Source organism: Hylaeus volcanicus, chromosome 6, assembly GCF_026283585.1.
Source record: "Hylaeus volcanicus isolate JK05 chromosome 6, UHH_iyHylVolc1.0_haploid, whole genome shotgun sequence".
Lineage (NCBI taxonomy): Eukaryota > Metazoa > Arthropoda > Insecta > Hymenoptera > Colletidae > Hylaeus > Hylaeus volcanicus.
Window position 1 is genome coordinate 25,766,010 of NC_071981.1, and position 21,063 is coordinate 25,787,072.

The 21,063-nt window shown below is 39.7% G+C and overlaps 4 protein-coding genes across 14 annotated transcripts in view; 2 read left to right on the plus strand and 2 right to left on the minus strand.

Annotated features, from left to right (window-relative positions):
- Window positions 1-6: 6 nt before the first annotated feature.
- The window catches only part of LOC128878519 (uncharacterized), a 46,341-nt gene continuing 25,284 nt past the window's right edge, over window positions 7-21,063 (minus strand). Inside the window, exons 1-7 of one of the 8 annotated variants that reach the window (XM_054126798.1) lie at window positions 2,627-4,086; window positions 1,924-2,079; window positions 1,227-1,462; window positions 770-984; window positions 624-696; window positions 450-536; window positions 9-375 (exon numbers count right to left, since the gene is read on the minus strand). In XM_054126798.1, the coding sequence (XP_053982773.1) occupies window positions 189-375; window positions 450-536; window positions 624-696; window positions 770-984; window positions 1,227-1,456 (792 nt within the window). In that variant the 5' untranslated portion in view covers window positions 1,457-1,462; window positions 1,924-2,079; window positions 2,627-4,086 and the 3' untranslated portion in view covers window positions 9-188. The other 7 variants (XM_054126797.1, XM_054126793.1, XM_054126794.1 and 4 more) reach the window with 7 other exon arrangements.
- LOC128878512 (amyloid protein-binding protein 2) lies at window positions 8,212-12,696 on the plus strand. Of its 3 annotated transcripts, none has more exons than XM_054126777.1 (9): window positions 8,212-8,469; window positions 9,370-9,483; window positions 9,579-9,829; window positions 10,203-10,382; window positions 10,448-10,703; window positions 10,788-10,912; window positions 10,989-11,268; window positions 11,354-11,519; window positions 11,583-12,696. In XM_054126777.1, exons 1-9 carry the CDS (start codon window positions 8,314-8,316, stop codon window positions 11,807-11,809), a joined length of 1,755 nt encoding a protein of 584 aa, XP_053982752.1. In that variant the 5' UTR covers window positions 8,212-8,313; the 3' UTR covers window positions 11,810-12,696. The 3 variants fall into 3 exon arrangements, with proteins under 3 accessions (XP_053982752.1, XP_053982753.1, XP_053982754.1); XM_054126778.1 differs by lacking the exon at window positions 8,212-8,469 and adding an exon at window positions 8,558-8,950; XM_054126779.1 differs by lacking the exon at window positions 8,212-8,469 and adding an exon at window positions 9,083-9,295.
- Window positions 12,774-16,170, minus strand: LOC128878511 (rab GTPase-binding effector protein 1). Of its 2 annotated transcripts, none has more exons than XM_054126775.1 (9): window positions 15,833-16,170; window positions 15,526-15,633; window positions 14,980-15,425; window positions 14,286-14,782; window positions 13,869-14,150; window positions 13,571-13,790; window positions 13,295-13,405; window positions 13,014-13,228; window positions 12,774-12,932 (listed from the first exon to the last, which is right to left on the minus strand). In XM_054126775.1, the coding sequence occupies exons 1-8, from the start codon at window positions 15,879-15,881 to the stop codon at window positions 13,061-13,063; spliced, it is 1,881 nt and encodes a 626-aa protein (XP_053982750.1). In that variant the 5' UTR covers window positions 15,882-16,170; the 3' UTR covers window positions 12,774-12,932; window positions 13,014-13,060. The 2 variants fall into 2 exon arrangements, with proteins under 2 accessions (XP_053982750.1, XP_053982751.1); XM_054126776.1 differs by having other exon boundaries at window positions 14,992-15,425; window positions 15,833-16,169.
- On the plus strand, window positions 17,227-20,752 carry LOC128878510 (zinc finger FYVE domain-containing protein 1-like). Its single transcript, XM_054126774.1, has 7 exons — window positions 17,227-17,437; window positions 17,675-18,151; window positions 18,234-18,500; window positions 18,608-18,980; window positions 19,062-19,323; window positions 19,402-19,852; window positions 19,927-20,752. The coding sequence occupies exons 2-7, from the start codon at window positions 17,698-17,700 to the stop codon at window positions 20,148-20,150; spliced, it is 2,031 nt and encodes a 676-aa protein (XP_053982749.1). The 5' UTR covers window positions 17,227-17,437; window positions 17,675-17,697; the 3' UTR covers window positions 20,151-20,752.

The following is a 21,063-nucleotide window of genomic DNA, read 5'->3' on the forward strand; positions in this document are numbered from 1 at the left end:
CCATGCTTTACTATATATATCGACTACAATATTTACATATATAACATTAACGGTAATTGTAAAATTCCCTTTCCAATTTCATGCCCTAAGAGAATTGTACAGTATTTTTCATACAAAAATATTAAAATTATCATTCTGTGTTACAAACTGCGTTTAAAATTGACGACTTGCAACACAATAAATTCGTTTCAATAATTCATTTTAACGGGAATAAATTGGCGTTCTATCCTCATGGAAGTACGTTCGTTCCTCGCTACATCTTCTATGCAAGGTACTTTGACTAAATTGAAGTAAATGTGACCCATGATATTGGCCGTCGGATGGTGAGCAGCTTTTAAACAGTTGTACAGCGCGTCGTCGCAGTCGCAATGCGACCTGTAAAATGGAACGATAAAATTTGACATAGGATTATACTTATAAAGGATTAAACGAATTTTTATTTTTCATACTTAGTATATAAGGAATAGTTGGTGAGATTGTATCGCGTTTGCTGCGCGCGAACTTTAACAGGGCAGAGGTCATGATTTCGACAGCAACTGAAACGCGAAGAAAATTTAATTACTAGAGGAAGTGTAAGTTTGCAGTAGCTAAAAGACTGCCTCGATTCATCGACGCGTTCTGACCTATCGATTTCTGCTTCCTGACCTAAATCATGATAATTCTCGGCAATGTCCCCCGTGCCGCACCACTTTGTTCCTGCAACAATAACACGGTATTATTTGAGACTTTTATTTAGATAAGAATGTTGTTTGGTTCTAAGAATATTCACCTGGCAGAATGCCCGAAAGCAGAGATAAGGAGCTGCCCACTACACGGGTACCTCTGCTCAAAGTGCCAGACACAGAAGTGGCCAAAGCATCGCGTTGCACTCTGTCCAACAGATCGCATTGCTGCATTAGCTTCGTTATTTCCCTGAAAGATACCAGCTGTGGAATCGTCGTAGACGACAGGTTTCTCAAAACTGCGTTGGCCTGGTCTGGCTCGCTGTAACAACATCGCCTCTTACTTTCTCTAACACTATCGTGTTAACCGAATATATTACATTTTTAGGCGAACGAATTAGCATTCTTGAAATAAACAGCGAGCTCAAGCCCTCAGGCTCGAATCTCAAGCTTTATATGGAAACTTCCAAGATTTGGGATTTTTACATTAAGGTTGATCTTTGGCTTTTGCATTGGTATCTGTAAAATTGTAAAATTCGTTTCGAGTCGAATAAAATCACTCACTAGACTTCGATTAGGTTGCAGTCGTGGAGTTCGTTGTTGGTACCGATTTCCACCACCGCGATCGTCTGATCATAATAATAGACCGCCGTTATTTCACCCTTGTCGAGGGAATTGATCCTCGGCGTGACACCATTCAACCCTTTGAACGTGTTCTTGAAGAAAATCGGCTGCTGCACGCTGGTGGAGCTTATCGCTACGACCAAGAGTAAAGTCCAGCTCCAGCAGCACATGTCGATCTACCAACGTTACAATAGAGAACACGTTTCCCGTTAAGCATTCGCGTAATCGTATTGTTCGTATTGTCGAGGATTCTCGTGACACGGAATTTGTTAGATCATCATTGCCAAGGTTTCCAGGAATCAGGGCAGGGCAAATTCGTCGCATCGTATAAAATTTTGCTTGAAAATGAGAGTGAATACGTAAAAATATATATTTTTTAACCCTCTTTGGATTTGGATTTTCCATTTGGATTTTATGCATATCCAATTTTTTGCTTTTTTAATAAATCCTAATCTATAATAATGTCTAAAAAGATATTTTTAAAAGAAGATTTCTAAAAGATTTTTTATACGTTTGTAACTGTTAAAACTGTTAAAAATGTCAAAATACTATATTTCTTAGAAAGGGCCCTTATCCCTCTCCTGCGTCGTTATCGATCGCGATAGTGTGGTCATAAGCTCGAATCGATCTCTGTCACCTTGTATTGCGCTCGAAGAATTTCTTCTGCTCCTCTGATTTATTCAGAAAACCATTAACGCCGCGAATGTGTCGCTAGAAAAACATGATCGCCTTCGAAACTTCTTTCCACGGTAACGTAGACATTTTGCTCCATAACACCGATCGCTCGATCGTTCTGAAACAAGGGCGCGAACAGAAAGTAACGACGCGAGTTCAGAAATGGAAACGAAAAACCATTAGAAAATTCCGTGTACGCGAACTGTGTATCTACATATGACTGGGTTGAACCGAAACGTAATGTTTAACGATTAGCGATCATAATTAGAACGCAAGACTAAACTTGTCTAATTTGTTTTCCTATCGGTTCGTATTACCAACTGCCTACCTTACTCTTTTTCTTATAGATAAGCAACTATACATTCAAGTTGAAAGTTAGCTTAAACTAATACCACAGTAAATGTACGTTTAGCGAATAAAAATACTTTCGACCTTTAGCGCACATAGTATACATCGTGTCGCAAGGATATGTTTACATAGGAAGATCTGCGGAGTACTCTAATATCGATAAACTAGGGGGCCCCAAAAATCAGCGTTTTTGCAAACTCGTAGCTTCCATTTGCCTCTAATATGCGACGAATAATTAGAATAAAATATGAATCGGTTTAAAAAACGGAATAACTAATGAAACTTGTCTTCTGTTACAAACAAAGGGTAAGTCATACCTGAAACCGGACTTGGCCATCCAAGGTTGTTCTCGATGGTTTGTTTGTTTATTTCCCCGAGGCGGCAACCGAACGCACAAAACTGTCGAAACGTGTTTGGAAGCGTTAACGATAACCACGCAGCGAATATTTTCCTTAAGCGTCCATACGTGGTGTCCCTGTGAACGCTGCGGCTTGTGCATCTATAATGCACACCCGGCGTCTTGGGAACTTGATCGTCGCGCACCTATCGAACCGAGACCGAGACCGAGACCGCGTACGTAACTCGAGAGACCCCCAAAAGAGCGACTGGACTGAAACTGTAGTCTGAACTTGAGTCACCGAAAAGCACCATGGCTCGTGTGGTCGAATGTGGCGGGAATGACGTTCGCTCCCCACCGTATCAATGCGTTTGAAACTTATCGAACGCTATACGACTTGGATGGTACACCTGGTTCGCGAATCCCCACCGTTCGCTTTGACTTTATCACGACGTTACATGGTATTACTCCTGCGAAGATGAGTACAAGACTGATTGTGAGACACGACATCGGGGGGACCCACATTCAGGAGACTAGGACGAAGAAAGTGGGACGAAGCGTAGAGGATTGTGCGACTAGCGCGCGCATCGTTAACTCGTCCGGAATGCCTCTGTTTGTCTCGATGGTAACAGAGAGAAATTTCGACGGGTCTGAATTTCATCCTAACGCGAAGGTCGGTAACCTATGATTCGCGGAGTCGAACGCGAGGTTAGAAAAGTCGACAAGTAGAATTGAGAACGACTACTTGAGAGCGACTTCTGCTTCTTCGGTGTTTCTTTCCACTTTCATAGATGACTTGAATTACATCAGTTCTACTTTGATAAATAAACTAAATATAATATTTTAACTTTCATCCAACGGGTCTGTACGCCATCCTGTCGTTTAGCCATCCTTGCGGGTGAACAACCTGCCACCTGCACGAGGCGGCCCATCGTTTATAATATATTATATTCCAGACCAGAGCTTATAGGAGCTTACAGCTTATAGCTTATAAAATAGAAACTTTTAATAACTTTTAGTAACGAGTGTCGACGAAAATAGTCGAAACACGACACAAGGAATAAGTATTGTATTATAAATAATAAGCTACTATATCTATGAAATTGTTTGGTAAACTGCTAAGAAGTAAATGTTTATAAATGATACGAGTTCGAATTAAAATATTTTCTATTGTATATATAGTTAATAATTTATTGCCCCGAATTTGTATCGTTTCAAAGATAAAGCAAGACCGAAATAAGTAAATTTCGACAACGATTCGCGCTCTCGAAAGTCTTCTTCGTTCGTTCTAGAATTTTTAACGTTGCAATTCGAAACTTTATCGCTCGACGATAGCGTGTACACGCTGAATAACTGTAACGCGAACAATTTTTACATAAGTAAGGTCGAAGTTCCGCGATAAAAGTTGACGTACGCGACGCAGGAACGGAATTTTCGTTCGTTTCAAGACTGACTGGACTTTAAAGGCTGCTGCTCGTGAGACGATGGGCTCGGCTTCGAAGCAGCGTTCACCGGATACTGGTTTCCGATTCGAGTCGTACTCAATGTGATGCTAATAGGCGTTGCATTTGAAAGTTGCTGGCGAACTGGGCACTGACGATACCCTGGAATTGTAAATTCGTGAAAACTTACGACAAAACTAATTGCAATTAAAGTTTACAGGGTCAAAGAGTCGGTCGAAGAATCGTAAACGTTGCCGAGAACGAAAACGTCTAGTCCAACCGTGGAAAAATTCTTTCGTATAACCGGGGAACAACCATAATCCCAGTTGCACGACGGAGGGCATTACCAGCGTGATGGGGGCCGAAACAGTGACAGCAAATGGGATTATTGCGAGGCCGGGGACAAAACTCGACGCTGTGCGGTTCTCCACAGCGAACGCAGCGTGGCAAGTGTCTGCAGTTGGCAGCCATGTGCCAGAAGCCCTGGCATCGGTAGCATTGGAGAACCCCGTCCCCTGTCTGAAGATTCGTCGACTCGAGGAGATTACCGACCATTCCTGGGCCAGCTTGCAGCGATCCACCGACGCTTCCGGTCGCTCCACGGCACCAGCGTTCCGGAATCACGCCAAACCGAGCCGCGCCGAAAAAGTCCAAGCCTTGACGTAACAGCAGCTCGTAATGTCCAGCGTCGAGTACCTACGAAGAATATTTAAACAAATGAAATTAAAATCACGATCAAAGAAATGTTTTGCACCTGCGGTATAGATTACCTCTACACGGATGTATTGTCGCCAGCGTTCGACGCTTCCGGTCGCGATTCCCTGCTTCGACAACGCAGAGTTTATATCCTGCAACGGAATGGCCCAAGGTACGTCGCGCAAGAGAACAGCTTGCCTGTAGCGAGAGTCCTTCGCTGAGAATCGGGCCACCTGATGCAATGGGAATTACGCTGATCACTAATCAGCAGTTGGCAAAATTCTTATCTAGATCAAGAGTTTTGGTAACGAATAAAATAAAGATGTAAGCTTAGGGTTGTAGCCTAAGGAACGTAACCTAAAGGAAAATATGTTCCCCGACGTCTACGAATTAACAAACAGGTAGATTCAATCGTCGTGAAACACAGAATGGGGGGAAAAATTGGCGCGGTTATACGGAAGACGTTACACATCGAACATTCTCCGCGCGCCAAAAGATCCAGCGGAGCGTTGTGCAAGTTTGGTTATCTGTAGCTTTCATTTCCAGACTTCTTGCGTAAGAGAAAGCGACGTGGAAAACGTAGACGTTCGATGCGCGAAACGCGATGCTGTATTTCATAATGTCCGTTATTTTCCTAGGTTATCCAAGATGCAAGAAAGTTACTCGATTTGGAAAGGGAAATGTAGTAGTGAAACTGATTCGGATCCGGTTCAAGGCTTCAAGGATGACGCGACGCGACAGCGTCCTCGCGCGCCGATTCGAATATTTTCCAGTTTATACCTTAGGCCAAATCCTGACCGAGTTGTTTTACAGTTAAATGTGACAATAACGGTGACGCGAGAATCAACTCTATTCGCTTTAGTTTTTAATCGACTAATTTATCAACGTATAGAAATACTTGTACTGGTCCATCGAAAACTCGCGCCAAATCTCCCCGTTGTAGGAGCTTCTCGGCATCTGCTTCGCGCGCGAACGCTGCGATGAGACCGCAAGGTGTTTCAGACACGTGCCATGCTGCCAAAGGATCGGATGCACGGATCACTTCTTCTAGATTTGAGCGCACCAATTCGCCACCTGATGTAATTTATGTCTCTACTACAATATAGCAATTCAAGAACCAGGACTCTGCCCAAGATGTGAGAGGCACCGTCGTAAACAATTTCACGTTTAGAAAAGATACGGAAAAGTATTATATTAGCGCATAAGTTTGGTCTATGGATTCTCTAATGCAGTGGCTATCAATTTTTACACGTATAGATGTACTATGCGTGTCGGAATTTAGCTGTACAGGACCAACTTTTGCGTTTACAAATTATTTCGTCACGAGTTACATATTAATCGAATACGTCGCGCAACGCAAGAGTCGAAGAACGTTGCAAAAAAAAAAGTAGCTCTTTCGGACACGAAGGAAGAAGAAAGTTTTCAGAACAGATCACCGAGGCAATAAACTCTGATTACGTCAGTCGCGGCCAATGGTGCAGCGCCTTACGTGATTTTGTGTCCTCTACCCGTCGCGTCGTATCGTATTTAAATGGGTCACGCACTAGGTTCGTCCAAGTACTAGAAAACAGCTCGGTTTTATTACAAATTCTGCTCCATTTGAATTTCAAGTACACAACTGGACGACTCTAGCGCATGTAACGAATCAATGGTCAGAAGCGAATTTTCCATTTGTTATGTTGTTCAAAAGTTTGTTTGTCCTGTCGAATATTACTGAAATAGAAGCAGAGAAGAAACAGAGAAAGCTATTTTCCTTCCTGTCTAACTTTGGGTTTGAGACTACATAATTCCATAGTCCCATCAAGGAGATGAAAGTCCGTAAGATTCGAGTACATATTATGCAGTTTGTGGCACGGTAGAGCTTATGCAATCAGAAGATTCGCTAAGTAAAGAAACAGGCAATTTGCCACCTTGCGTTCCTTGCACTTGGCCTTGCGGGCCTACGCCGACGGCACGCGAGATGTAGAGGGAGCACGTGAACTCTTCCTGACCGGAAACACGTGTTCCACTGTCGCAGACATCGTCCGACGTGTTTAGCGCCGCGATCACGGTCTGCATCGTCGCCTCGACCTTTTTATCCTCGTCAGGGGGTTCCTCCTCCATCCTGTGCACTTTGTGCACCATCCAACCAACCCCTGCAAGTCAAAGAAAAGGGTTACTTGTATGTCTTAAATATGCGATCTATACATTTCAGTGAACGACGAACGTTTCGTGAGAAAATACAGAATAGAACGTATGAAAGCGTCTCGATAGATAATTGGGAGCTTCTCCACGAGCTAGAAATCTTGGGAAACCAGATATGTACTCTGCTAGTAACCGATTAACCAGTTTACTATCCAGATAATAGTTAGTAGTGTGTACTATTATAGCGATGATATTGTAGCAACGTGTATATGTATACAAATCCTAACTGGTTAAACCAAGGCCCCGTATTACCTAGGCACGGTCCTGGAACAAGGTGCTGGTGGTCGATAACGGAACAAAGATTTATAGTCGTGGTACGCGAGGTTGTAATTATTTGTAATTATCTGTTGACGCGTGAAACCGATACGAAAGTCACGGAAAGCTACGAGAAGGTTAGTCGTGGAATTCGACATATGTATTCCCTATGTTGACAATGAGACTAGCATGATGCTAGCGAAGCTCCGTTAAATTCGTAACGCGATCGGAACGCATGATTTGACATTCAAAACTTTCACAATCGATGAGGCACGCAGCGCACCAATTTCCTTTCACTCGCACGTACGAATTACCGTTTTCCAGCCACTTTGCCACTTTGCCAGAAATTATGGCGACGCTAATCACCTTAGGCGTTTCCTTTGCTCGTCGTGTTTACAGAAAAAGAAGGCTCGGGTCGAAGAAGACATGGCCCAACGCTGGCGCGATTAATCGACCTCTTTCACGATCGCAACAATATCGGCTCTCTCTTTTTTTTTCATCAGCCGTGCCGTATATCTAGCACCGCGTACTTGACACGGATGTTTAATCTAGGGTTATGCGATTCGATTCTCTCGATTTCAGCGTTAAAAAAGGAATTATTTCTTCGTTAATTTCAGACCTACGGATGGAAGAGAATTTACGACTAAACAAACGATTAATTAGCTATTTACATAAATACGAAGTTTGTCGCGTTTTCGTTCGTATTCGCGGTCGCGACGAAATGATTTCGCAACAATTTAGAACGAATCGATATTTTCGTTTGATCCGAAATATTATCGCGAGCGAGACATGGAAGCTTCCGATTTAATTTTCAATGAAAATTTGTACGAGTTGTAGGGGGAATAAGTGAAAAAAATCAACGACAACGAGTAGAAGAACAAGAGCAGGAAAAAATTCGTGTTGTTATCTCGTGCGCTAGTCGCACGTTTGCTTTACCATTTTACCGTCTCTTCGTTCCCAAAAGTGGGGGTTGTCGCTGGTGGTTGGATGGCAGAGCATCGCAGCAGCATATGCGCATGAAGGAAGAGACGTGACAGCAATTGTTGCGGTTGTGTTTGCGCGTTCGTGATTATCGAAGGCCCCTAGGAAAATGGCCGAAGAAACCGAGCCATGGGTGTTTTCCCCGAAAACTCTTTGCGAACTGTGTTTGTCCACGATCGTCAACGTATGCAAGATAGACGAGTTCCTGAAATTGAAGTGTTTCTCCGATCTACCGAGGAACGTGACGTTCGATATTTATTACCAGGTAAACGTCAACGTAAACGTGTCTCCGCGTTGTAGCACTCGAGACTCGAGACGCACACAGTACCAGTGATTCGAACGTATTCATAGGTATATCGTTTCGGTGATCCGAGCGGAAAAATTTTCTCGTTCGTTATCGCGATGCTTTCTACCGAGGAAAGATTCGTTTCTTTCGTCGATCTCATCTTCGACTGGGACATATTTATTGTGAAACAATGTTTCGTTTCGATCGACTCGTGCACGATAATCGTAACGAGAAACGATCATCGCGCGATAAACTGTCTATCGTCGTGACACTTGCGACCACTGTGCTTATCACATGTCCAATTCGAAGGGAAAAAGAAGGGTCAGACCTTTCGACAGTCGTCGAAAAAAAATCACGTAAACCTAAATCGAAAGACTCGTATGTTATATGTAGGTTGGATCTTCGCGAAATAACGAGAGTATATATTTAGTATAATCGCAATCGCTTCGAACGACACGAGGTGAGATGACAAAAGCTATGCGTGTCGTGCGTTTAACCTGTACTTCTACCTGTACTGTTCTATACATATATATATATATATATATATATATAGCTTATTCGTGAGGTAATAATTGTACGATTCGTTTACCGTGATTGACACTATGCTTGTGCAACGCTTCGTCGGTTTTGCGTGTGATGAATTTGTGTATCGTCAAAAATTCGAGAGGATATCGATTAAATAAGATTACCCTGAATGTAATATAGGTTAGGGCATATAGGTTTTCAAATGAACAATAACGGTGAACATGTTAATCACAATGTGTCTACAAAAAGGATTTGTTGTCAATTTTAAACAAAAAATCAGGTCCTATCGTACTAATCTGATATTATAATATACTCGAGAAAACTTGAATTATCTTACTTTCCTTTATTTTGCAGTTGTACAAAGGAAGGAGAATGTGTGTACTAGGGATGCATCTCAGCAATCTGGAGACCTTCTCCAAGATGTTGACGGTTACCGGTCGTCGCGTAGATTTATTAGAGTGTTTCCAGGTAAGAAAATGCAAATAGTCTCTTCCTTATTCTATTTTTATCTTTTTCTATACCAGCAAAAAAATCCTACAATTCAATTTGCATTACTTTTGCAGGGTCTTATGGATCATAGAATACGAATCGGAGAAGAATTAGTGATCAAGTATTGTTTGTGCTGTGCACGCCTTAGCGAAAATCCAGCTGCTCGAAAGAAAATGATAAATCTTGGTTTAAGACTCGGTGGATTTTTGAGCGATTGCGGTTGGTATGTAGAAAGCAAACGGGTGTTGCTGGAATGTCGACAATTATGTCTCGAAAATAATACCACACCTGAAAATTGGTGTCAAACGTTAGAGTGTTGTCGTAGGTAAGCAAAATTTTGTATCGTAAGTTGGAATTTGTTTATTAAGAGAGCAGTCTGTTGATTCCAGATTAGAAAATCGATGGTTTTTTTGCACTTTTTTAGAGACGTGAGTCTTACGAAAATTGTCGCAAGAAGAACATGGCAAAATTCGAAAAATTGATAATTTTAAATTGTGTTACCGAACTTAACACAATTTGAATAAAACATATTTTATTAAACTGCCTTAAAAGAACTATAGGTATAATAATTTTAATTTCAATACAGGTATTAATTAAAAAAACAAAAATTATAAAGAAACCACAATTTTTAGCCAAAAATACCAGGCTGCTCTCTTAATATGCGTATTTTAATTCACGATAATTCTTCAAATGTATAGATTGTTACACGCGGAAGCGGAATACTGTGCGTTCGAATATGCAACGGAAACGCAACTGCTCGCTTTAGAAATGGTAAAACGACTGAAAGAAGCAGAGTTGGACGAATGCAACTATGCCGCTTTATACGTTGAATTCAGCATGGTTCACAGTAAGAAAAATGAATACGATCAGGCTTACAGGTACTACTCGCGCTTTACTTTTATTCTCGTAAAGCCTAATCGATTGTACGTATATCGCTTTCTAGGTGGAGTATAGAAGCATTAAAACAGTTAAAACCCACGCTGCCTGCGCGTGTTATTATCGATGTTTTAAGACAAGCGGCAAAATCGTGTGTATTGAAACGTGAATTCCAGAAAGCTGGTCTGTTGATCAGGCAAGCTTTGTATCTTGCTAGACAAGTATTCGATAGGGGTCATCCAGTGTACAGCAACGTTCTTATAGATTATGGATATTATTTGTTAAATTTTGATCGCACCGGCGATAGTATAACCGTTTACGAGGTTAGAACATCAAATAATTTATTACAAATATTTATTATTTCCGTTCTTATCGCCTACTTACATTTCGACCTTCCTTTCTCACAGAAAGCACTACATATTAGGGAAACGATATTCGGTAGAACGAATTTACATATTGCATTGGCTCACGAAGATTTAGGTTATGCTCTCTACGTGCACGAATATAGCTCTGGTAAATTTGACCTAGCAAGGTAGGTGACTCTATAAGCCGGTGCACTCTTAAAGTTTGGAAATGTCATACAGTTTTATTCTACATTGTATGAACAGTTACCATGCTGGGAAAGCAATAGACATAATGGAAAAGCTTTTACATGGAGATCATTTGTTGTTAGCAAGCGCAAGAAGAGTGCAAGCATTAATTTTTGAAGAAGTAGCATTAGACAGCGAGACGGCACCATTAGTAGAACAACATCTATTATTCAAGGCTGAATGCCTTCACATGTCTGCTTTGGAGTTGGCGAGAAAAGCATTTGGCGAAAAAAATGTGCAAACCGCAAAACACTACGGAAATTTGGGACGTCTGTATCAAAGTATGAAGAAATTTGAGGTACGTACGTATCTATTGAAAATGCATAAAGATTAGCTGGAGAATTAAAGGAATATTCCTATATTTTTTTTATAATTCATATTAGGCGGCCGAAGAAATGCACGTTAGAGCTATACAAATTAAAGAAGAAATTTTAGGACCCGATGACCACGAAGTGGGCTTAAGCGTAGGACATTTAGCTTCGTTATATAATTATCATATGAATCGATATAGAGATGCCGAGAAGCTCTATTATCGTAGCATCGCGATTGGTAAGTATCCAATGTCAGCGTTATTTTACTTTGTCAACAAACGCATAATATTTCTGGTATTAGGTCTAAAATTATTCGGTCGAAGCTACACTAGTTTGGAGTACGATTATCGAGGGCTTTTACACGTTTACACAAAACTGGATGAACATGGCAAAGTAGCGGAATACGAATATGCTTTGAACAATTGGAAAGTACTAAGACTCAACATTCAATCCGAAGACCCGCCGATCGATCTTGAGAAACGACCACAGCCAATCGGAGATGTAATCGATACTTTCTTTTCTATGTAATGTATATTTGTAAAAACTTACCGTCGAATGTTGATATTCATTGATTCTTGTCGCTCGATTCATACCGATTCTGATTTTGTTGGTGTAACTCCAGCCAAAGTATAAACGAAATCACGAATTACTTTATACGACTAGGCATTTCGTAAATCATATATTTTTTCGGCTGTACTATTACTACGATTACAAATATTGCCAATACGTCACAAATGAATTTCAGACTTATATCCTTAATCGCATGAAATTCTTCATGTTTGTACTTTCTATTTCACTGTTTTTGTACATGTTAATTATTTTTACAATTAGTTTTAGATGCGAATCAACTAAATTTAGACCCGAATGTTTTTCTGTTGCAAGCGATTATCAACAGCATTTACAACACGTACATGAAACGGACACGTTTGTAATTAATGTATGATATAAGATTTATTGATGTACGATGTAAGATTTCTAACTTACGGTAATTTAGAAACCCCGAAGGAACGATTTTTTTAATTGTAATATATTCACGTATGTGTAATTTTACATACGGCGCATGTACACATCGTTTTTATGTATTATTTCCCAATTGATCGAAGATATCAAAAGACAAAAAATTATTCGCGTTCGTAATCCGGAGCTCCGAAAAATTGTCTAAACACATCGTTTTGTTAGATAGCTGTGCTAAATCAATTACATTTATTATACTTCATTCACAAACCTTGTGAAATCAAGAATGTGATATGTAATATTATTTTTTGTTGAACTTTTTGTTCCTATATAAACATTGTAATAAACACCGAGTCTAGAACAATTTATTGTCTTTGAGAATATTAAATTAGAAGAGTTATACGATGCGATAGGAGTATGTAAAGATTTCTGCTGCTTTGAAAATAAATAAAGAAACAGGACAGTTTCTTTTTTGAAATATTTTGCTATTGACGCGAAAAGAACAAGACATTAGATAAATATTCATAAACTTTTTAGATAACTCACATACATTCAAAAGCTTTAATCTTTTAAATTACAATAAACATTAAGTAGTACATAATTCGTATTTACACGATATTTATCTTATCACTCGAGTTGTCAGGTAATAGGAATTTTATCTAGCCCCCTCCCACACTAGCAGCATCTCTAAATCTTTCTGAAAACAATCGCAAAATGATTTTTCGATTATTTCGATCGCATCGTCGAGTTCGTTCTATGAATATTCATTAGCAATTACCAAATTGATATTGCACATCTTGCTGGACTGATTTTGCGTTAGAATATTTAATCAGGTGTGTGTGGTGGTTCTTGGCTAAAATACGGTGCGGTATCTTGCACCAACAAGGTATGGCAAACATCACAGACTCTGGATGGTCTTTGTTTCGGTCCACTTTTCACGACGTGCGAAAGACAGGACTGACAAAATATATGGCCACAATGACGGCAATGCACCTGTTTAAATACACATTGATCATCAACGACTCCTACAAACGATAAAAACCCGTTTTATTTCGTTACCTTTTTCTTTGTAACAGTGAAAGAAGTATGACAACTAGGGCATTCTTCTACATCCTCTTCGTGTTGCCATCTTACTTCGCTACCGGCTTGTCTAATTCTTTCTAATTGTACCTATCGCCAATAGTAAAGTTCAAGTTAACATTGGATTAGAACCTACCGATGTATTACATTGTCCAACCAATAAAAATCATAAGTACTCGCTAAAAAGTTATCGAATAGAGCAATGTTGCTTTTGAATTCGTGTTGGACAATGTTATCTTTCTTATTCTTTCATACCTGTAACGATTGCGACAATCTAACGAAGTCTTTTTGAACCGCTTCGCTGGTATCTAGCTCTTGCTGAAGACTGGTAACTCTTTGCCGTAATTCGGCTACTTTTAATTCAGCTTCTTTATTTTCTTTCAAAACTATGTCCAATTGTTTTTCTAAACGTTCGAGTTTTTCCTCTCTTTCGGCGAGCGATCGATGATCCCTCACGTATTTATCTAATTGTGTTCTACAAATGATCATTATTAAAATTGTCTCGTTTTGTATTCCGTAAATCGATGTTCTACCATAGTAAAACACTGATTACCTTAACCCGCTAATTTCATTTTTCAATGCCAATACTTCTTGTTCCTTCACTGTGCTTTCCTGTTCCATTTGTTCCTGGAGCAAGGTCACTTCGTACCGTAACGTTTCCTCCTTCTCTTGTGCAACTTCTTGAGCAACTTTAGCGGTGATCAAATCCTCGCGCATTTTTAAAAGACTAACGTGCAACTCCTCGACATTATTCGGCATATTGATGCTCTCACTCTGCAATTGCTGGGAATGCTTGCTATGCTTGCCAACGAGGTTCTCATTTTCCTTTTGCAGTCTGCAAAGATTCAACTAGATTTTCAATAAAATTTTGCCAAGAATGCCTCGGTAAAATGTGTTTTACTTCATCTACATTTAAAACTCGTAAGTGAGAATAAAATAAAAATTCGAATATCATTAGAAATTTTCTTACGCGACAAGGTGTCTTTGTACTTCTTCCCGGCCACGCGTCAGTTTGACGAGTTCGTCTCTGATGTTTCTCTGAACGTGTTCAAACGTTTTTTTCAGATCTATCAGAGTCTGTTGCATCGTTTGCGAGGTGGCAGTGAGCTCCGCTACTTTGATTTTATGCTCCTCTTTCTTTTCGTTCCATTTCTCTTCCATTTCTTTACGAAACTCCACCTCCTTGGTTAGTTCATCTTTTTGCGCTTGCAACATACGTTCCGAATCTAGCAGTTGTTTCTCCATATCTTTAGCGTTCGCTTGCATCTTAACTAATTGTGCTTCGTAATTCGCGCACATGTCACACGCTGGTTCGAAGGAACCGGATTCTCGTTGCCTTCTCTGTGACTGTGCTTCTTTACACTTTTGCAACTCGTCGTCCGTGGCTCTCAATTTCTCTTTTAAGGCTTTAATTTCTTCTTCGAGCGGCACTACCAACGAACGCAATACTTCCGCATCCTCCTGTGCCTATAAAGCAATACTTTCTAATATTTGCACACCTATTCGAAATCGATAAAAAGAAAAAAAGAAAAAAAAACAAGCAATAAAATAAACACCTCTGAATGATGTTCGAAATGATTCGTGAACAATTTCTGAAATGCGGTGCCTCTTTACAAACTCATTGCAGAAAAGTTCAAAAATCATGGATTTTTAAGTTTACGTACATATCTTTTTACCTTCCTCATACTTTCTTCGAGATTGTCGGGACCTAAAGACAAAGCATCTGCACCTATTTGCTTAACTACTTTTCGAGCTATCGTTTTCGTTACTGTGGACAGCGATATCTGAGGGCTATCTATGGGAGGGTCGCGAGGTAGCTGTGACTTTAATAACGCGTTTTCTTCTTGCAACTTGGAAAGAGTTGTCTTTAACGTTGAAATATCGGCGTCTAATCGTTTGCGCGAACACGAAGATTCCTCCACCGTTTCGTGTATAACCCGTTGCAAAGAAGCTATCTCCTCTTGAGCTTTTCTTTTCTCTATAAGAATATCATTCTGAATTTTAAGATCGGCAACAACCAGCTGACTTTTGGCTTCGTCCAATTCGTTTTTCAGTCTTGTGTTTTCTTCTTGCAGACACGTGTTATCCTGCAATCTTCTGTTCAATTCTTCTGCAAAGAAACTTTGTATGTCACAGAATGCTCGTACAACGATACTTTAGACTTCCGTTTTGTGTCTTTGCTATATTTATCCGTAATGATCGAGGTTTACCTTCTTTTTGAAGGTACAACTCCTTCAACTTGGCTCTCTGAATGTTAAATTCCTCTCGCATCTTCACGTTCTCTGATTCCAGTTTAGTTACTTTCTCCTGTAGGTCCGCTGAATCGTAACGAACACTCTGGTTAGTAAAATTGTTGAAACACAAAAAATTGTTGAATATGATAATAATTTCGTGCCGCGAGATGCGATTTTTCGAGAGAATCTCTCGAAAAGTGTTAGATATAAACGTGACATTGACGATGACACAGAGAGTAAATTTTGCGAAAGCGTAAAATTTGGAGCGTGCTTTGGAACGTACCACTTCCGTTCATGTTGATCGTGTTATCCTGCGTGGTGTGGTTCTCCATTGTTCAACGAATTAGAGCAGCTAAACGGAATTTTGTCGAGGTGGGTCACTGCTTTTCGTGCAAGGTAGAAATATGTATTCTGAAACTCTCCTCGGCCGAATCTTTCGGTGACATTATGCCACGAGTGCCACTTTCAGATTTCACTGACAGTCATTACACGGACGACACTGCATAGCGGTAACGATCGCGCGTATCCATGCAGAACGATGTCACGTTCAATGAAACAGAAAATGAACCTCAACAATTTAGCGGTCCGTCAGCGGTGTATTATCAGCACTAGCACTTCCTCGTTAATCGGTATCGATATTTTGAACGGTGCGTATTCGATAATCGACTCGTCGCTGCGATCGACTACGACGACATAACTCGTTCGTTTCACGACCAATTTAAAACGCACCCAACACCGCCGATGAATAATGCACACCGTAATTTATCGTGAATCGATAACATTTTTCATCAGTATTTCCACTCACGTAACGCACAATTCGAACTCATGTGTATCGAGTTTACCAAAACTCTGATCGACTTAAATAATACAAGATCGGGTTGTGTATCCGTCATTATGTAAACTGTATGTAATCTAATGACGTACTCACACCAAATATTCGATAAATACGTGTTTATCTATCTATGTATTTCCAACTAGTATACAAATATTTTATAAACCACCTTACTCGTTGTTAACTGTCTACATATATCTACACATGTATACTTCTTAAGCACCGTGATACTACCTATAAACTTGAACTTAACACCGTATTTATTCTTTGCTGATTAGATACCGAATGTGTGTGTTGATATTCGACCATCACAAAATGGAATACTTATATCCGATATATTTGTTGTAGTTTAACAACAATATCATTCGAACGTGCCTATAGCTGTATGACTACACTTAAATTTGAGCGGGAAAAATGCTGATAAGAGTCCGCGGTTTTTTTTACCCTCAGCGAATAAGCGTGTCGAAAACATCGAAATGAATTTCCCAGCGTTATCTACCCCTTCTTCCTTATGAATCAAACGTATGCACAATTGTAACAGTTAAAACAAAAAAGATAATACAAGACGATAAATTTCATAATTGTACTGGGACAGACAGAAAGGGAAGATGAAATATCGATTGACAATTTTTACGGTGTAAACAATGAATTCACGCAACGCTTCGCAAATAACCATTGTAACCGCGAAACTGTTCTGTTAGCGATTCATAATTCTATAATCGAGTAAGAAGAAACTGTTAATATATGCGTATGGAGAAAAGAGAGGGAGAAACGTTAGCCTTGAAGTAGCTTTCGATTCTGGATTGGATTGAGTAGAGTTGTGGTAGTTGTCCCGAGTTGCCTGTTGCAATCGGCGCATCCACGACTAAATAAGCTGTCTCGGTGTCTGTTAGTTGTTGCGGCAAGGTTGTCGTTACTAATGGACATTTAACTTCGAATATCGATCAAAATTGATGATCCCTTGTGAATCTACAGGGGAGCATCGAAACTTGGTCGTTTTTCATTCGTTATGTCGTGGTGTTGTCTAAATGTTGTGAACTGTTGAATTTCGAAAAGGTACGAACGTCGCCATTCTGTTTCTGTCAATTTACGCAGTTAACCGTCTATAAAATCGCGTCGGATGTTTATTCTTTTTCTTTTTCTTTTCATTCTGCGCTTCGAAGCAATCGTTTAAATGTAAACCTTCATTCGGTTGTAATCCTAATTTTCCAATGACAAATCTAATGTTTCAAATTTTTTAAAAAGCTCCATTCTTAATAGAATAACACACATGTAATAACTGTAATATTCTAGAACTAATACCGTCAAACTGCATCATGAGCGGAATATGGAGAGAACATTTATTGGAAGCTACCAGTCCGGCTATTATGGAAAGTCTGGAGAGTATGTGCATTTGTAACATGGCGATACATCATTCCAACTGTGAACCGGATTCTGTAAATGGAATTCCTGAAAATGGTCTACGAGCAAAATGTTGCTGCAGCCGATCTAAGAGTTTTTTATTGATAGATGGACGAGAAAATCTTAAAGTTTCCAGCGCCGAACAATTTGTAGAGAAATTGAATTGTAAAGAAAAAGATGTCAAAGTTAAGGTGGTATCCGTTTTTGGGAATACAGGCGATGGCAAGAGTCATACGTTGAATCAGACATTCTTCAAAGGAGAGGAAGTATTCAAAACTTCGAACGAGCAAAACTCTTGTACGTTAGGCGTGTGGGCAGCGTTCGATCCGGTTTTTAATGTGATTTGTTTGGATACAGAAGGTTTATTAGGTATTACAAACATTTGTTCCATACAAATAGTCGTTGGCTAAGAGCTCGTCTTATGCATAACCCATTTCATTGTTTTTTTTAGGTGTTACTACTCACGAAAAAGAACAAACAAGGTTGTTGCTCAAAGTCCTCGCCGTATCTGATCTCGTAGTATATAGGACGCAATCTGAAAGACTGAACAGGGATTTGTTCACGTTTCTGGGTACAGCTTCGCGTGCGTATAGTCACCATTTTCAAGACGCGTTGCAAGCAGTGGGACAGAAGGAAGGCTTTCCGAATTCCTCAAACGCATTGGGACCAAGCATTATAATATTACACGAAACTAAATACACCAAGCCTTTGAACAATAGTACATATTGCCACATTCTCAGATTGACAGTAATTTCAAACTAAGAGGTTTTTTATAAATTGAACCGTTAGCTCTACGATAAACATACTATCTTTTGTCTGTCACAGATGGTATGGAAAATGCCGAAGACATTCTTCGTACCCAATTCACTTGGATGAAACTCAAAACGGAAGCGTTTAGTTCGATAAAATATATCGGCCTGCAGACAGCAAATTTCGCTACTGATTACGAACCCTTGCAGACTGCCATTAAAAAAGAAATAAATAATACATCCGTACGATCTGCCAGGCAGCCGCATTTAATTTATAATATATTGAAAATTCTAAACGACAAGTTCTCTGGGAAGATTGAACATTTTTCCAACGCTTTATTCCCCGATCAGTATTTTACGTGTCCCGTTAAATGTCTTAGTTGTGGATGTAGATGCAGCAATAGCATGGGACACCTTCGCGAGGGAAAACCTCACAGCTGCAATACAAGGTGAGCCTTGATTAGACAAATGTTTGCGATACAACGTTGAATAACGTTTAAAAATTATTTCACTGATTGATATTTTAATAGGTGCCGTTATCAACATCAGTATGAAAATCTAGTATATATATGTAAAACGTGTTACAGTAATGGAAACGAAGTACAAGTTATAAAAAAAATTCAACCAGAGAATGATAGTAGTTGGTATGGATTAGTTAAGTATGCATGGTCCAGAGATGTGATAGAATGTCCACATTGTGGAGAGATATATAGAAGTCGTCAGTATTGGTACGGTAATAAAAATCCAGAAGACTTTGCCGTTCGCACAGAAATTACACACGTATGGAACATGGTATGCTAGTAGCACATTACTTCCGATTTCTTTTTCTTAACCAAAATAAAATTTAACGGCCTGTATTATTTGTTCAAGGCGAATAATTCGGCGGTAACGTCACAAAATACAGCGCAAAAGGTAATCGATAGTGTGTCGTATATCACCGAAGCTGTAACTAATGTTTCCTTGCAACCGACGAAGGTGCTCTCGGCATGGGTCGCTGATCAGGTAGCACCATCTTATTGGCGACCCAACAATGAAATAAAGCACTGCCACAAATGTAAAATTCTGTTCGGAACAACGGATACGAAACATCATTGTCGCGCATGCGGCGAAGGCTTTTGCTCGCAATGTTCGTCTAAGAAGAAGTCCGTTCCATCGAGGAACTGGCACACACCTGTACGAGTCTGTGATGCGTGTTACAGCAAAGATTCGAATTCCAACGACGAAGCTACCGAGTATACCGAGGACGTAAACGCCAGAAAAGTATCAGAACAAGTAGTGTCTACTTTGAGCGCGGTTGGCACAGTTCTGAATTACTCGAAATGTAAGAATTTCAATTATTATCCGTAATCTACTCTATTCCTTGGTCGCTTAACACTATTTTTGTAATTTATTCAGCATTAATCAAGGATACGGTTCGACCTTCCTACTGGGTCCCCGATTCGGAGGCGGTTAGCTGTTGCATATGCGACAAACAATTTTCCATTGTACTTCCCCTACATCACTGCAGAGATTGTGGTCGCGGCGTATGTCAAAATTGTTCGAAACATCGTCAGGCTGTTCCGCACAGGGGATGGGAATACCCTGTTCGAATTTGCGACTCGTGCAGAAAAATCAATTGAGGGAAGGAGGACGATATACGACGATAAATTTGGCGTTGCAAAATCGATCGAAGTAATAATTTTATTTTTCTCTTTCAAATGTTGTTTAAGTTAACAACTCGTTCATGTTACTATCCGACGAAATCTCTGTACATGTTCGGTACGATTTTTATTACATCCGCAACGTGTTTCGCGATCGAACGAACCAAAAATTAATAGTTTAATACATTACTGTAAAAAATTGTCCTATGGATTGTGCCATACCAATGTAATTTACCTTTTCTGCGAAAACTGCATTAAGAAGAAAAAAAGAATGAAGCACTCGTCGTTAAGATTACAATACCATACAGTATAAAGTACACGGTACGGTACAGTATATGCGTATAGTAACGGTATATTATGGAATCGTGAAAAATTGTGCGATATGTTTTTCTTGACGAAGTGGGATGAAACTGTCGCATGTAACGCAGTTTATTGGGCTGTGATAGTCTTTAGATTCCACGAAGAAAGCATTTGCTGATTCCTCTATTATAATTTCCAGTACGTATTACGATTTTATGTAAGTTAAAGAAAACAATTATTATACTTTCCAGTAAATGCTGTAAGTTATTTTGGTTTAAAATAACAAAATAAAGTATTAATACTTGAAGGAAACGACTTTCTAGTTCAAATAATAATCCTGATTCAATAGCATCACCTAAGGCAAGGATTATTCAAAATAAATTCTGTTTTGCGTAATAAGTTAAACTTTTGTTATAGAGAGGTAAGACTTCTCTAACAGAACTCCTGTCTTGCACCTTACCGACCGTTCATGGAACAGTCTCTGATTATCGAATTAGTAAATGATAAAATTGAAAATCTAGCGGAGACAAATCGAAAGGTTTCGAGGAAATTCATGTTTTCCCGGCAAAGATACGATACATCGATGTTCGCG

What these genes read in the sequence shown, in the direction of transcription:
- LOC128878512 (XM_054126777.1), top strand. Translation starts at nt 8,314, where the DNA reads ATGGCCGAAGAAACCGAGCCATGGGTGTTTTCCCCGAAAACTCTTTGC. An exon ending in ACGTTAGAGTGTTGTCGTAG is followed by an intron (nt 9,830 to 10,202) that starts GTAAGCAAAATT and finishes TCAAATGTATAG; the next exon opens with ATTGTTACACGCGGAAGCGG. An exon ending in AAAGTATGAAGAAATTTGAG is followed by an intron (nt 11,269 to 11,353) that starts GTACGTACGTAT and finishes AATTCATATTAG; the next exon opens with GCGGCCGAAGAAATGCACGT.
- LOC128878511 (XM_054126775.1), bottom strand. Translation starts at nt 15,881, where the DNA reads ATGGAGAACCACACCACGCAGGATAACACGATCAACATGAACGGAAGT. An exon ending in GTTGTACCTTCAAAAAGAAG is followed by an intron (nt 15,426 to 15,525) that starts GTAAACCTCGAT and finishes GTTTCTTTGCAG; the next exon opens with AAGAATTGAACAGAAGATTG. An exon ending in GATTGTCGCAATCGTTACAG is followed by an intron (nt 13,406 to 13,570) that starts GTATGAAAGAAT and finishes TATTGGCGATAG; the next exon opens with GTACAATTAGAAAGAATTAG.
- LOC128878510 (XM_054126774.1), top strand. Translation starts at nt 17,698, where the DNA reads ATGAGCGGAATATGGAGAGAACATTTATTGGAAGCTACCAGTCCGGCT. An exon ending in GGATACAGAAGGTTTATTAG is followed by an intron (nt 18,152 to 18,233) that starts GTATTACAAACA and finishes TGTTTTTTTTAG; the next exon opens with GTGTTACTACTCACGAAAAA. An exon ending in CACCAAGCCTTTGAACAATA is followed by an intron (nt 18,501 to 18,607) that starts GTACATATTGCC and finishes TGTCTGTCACAG; the next exon opens with ATGGTATGGAAAATGCCGAA.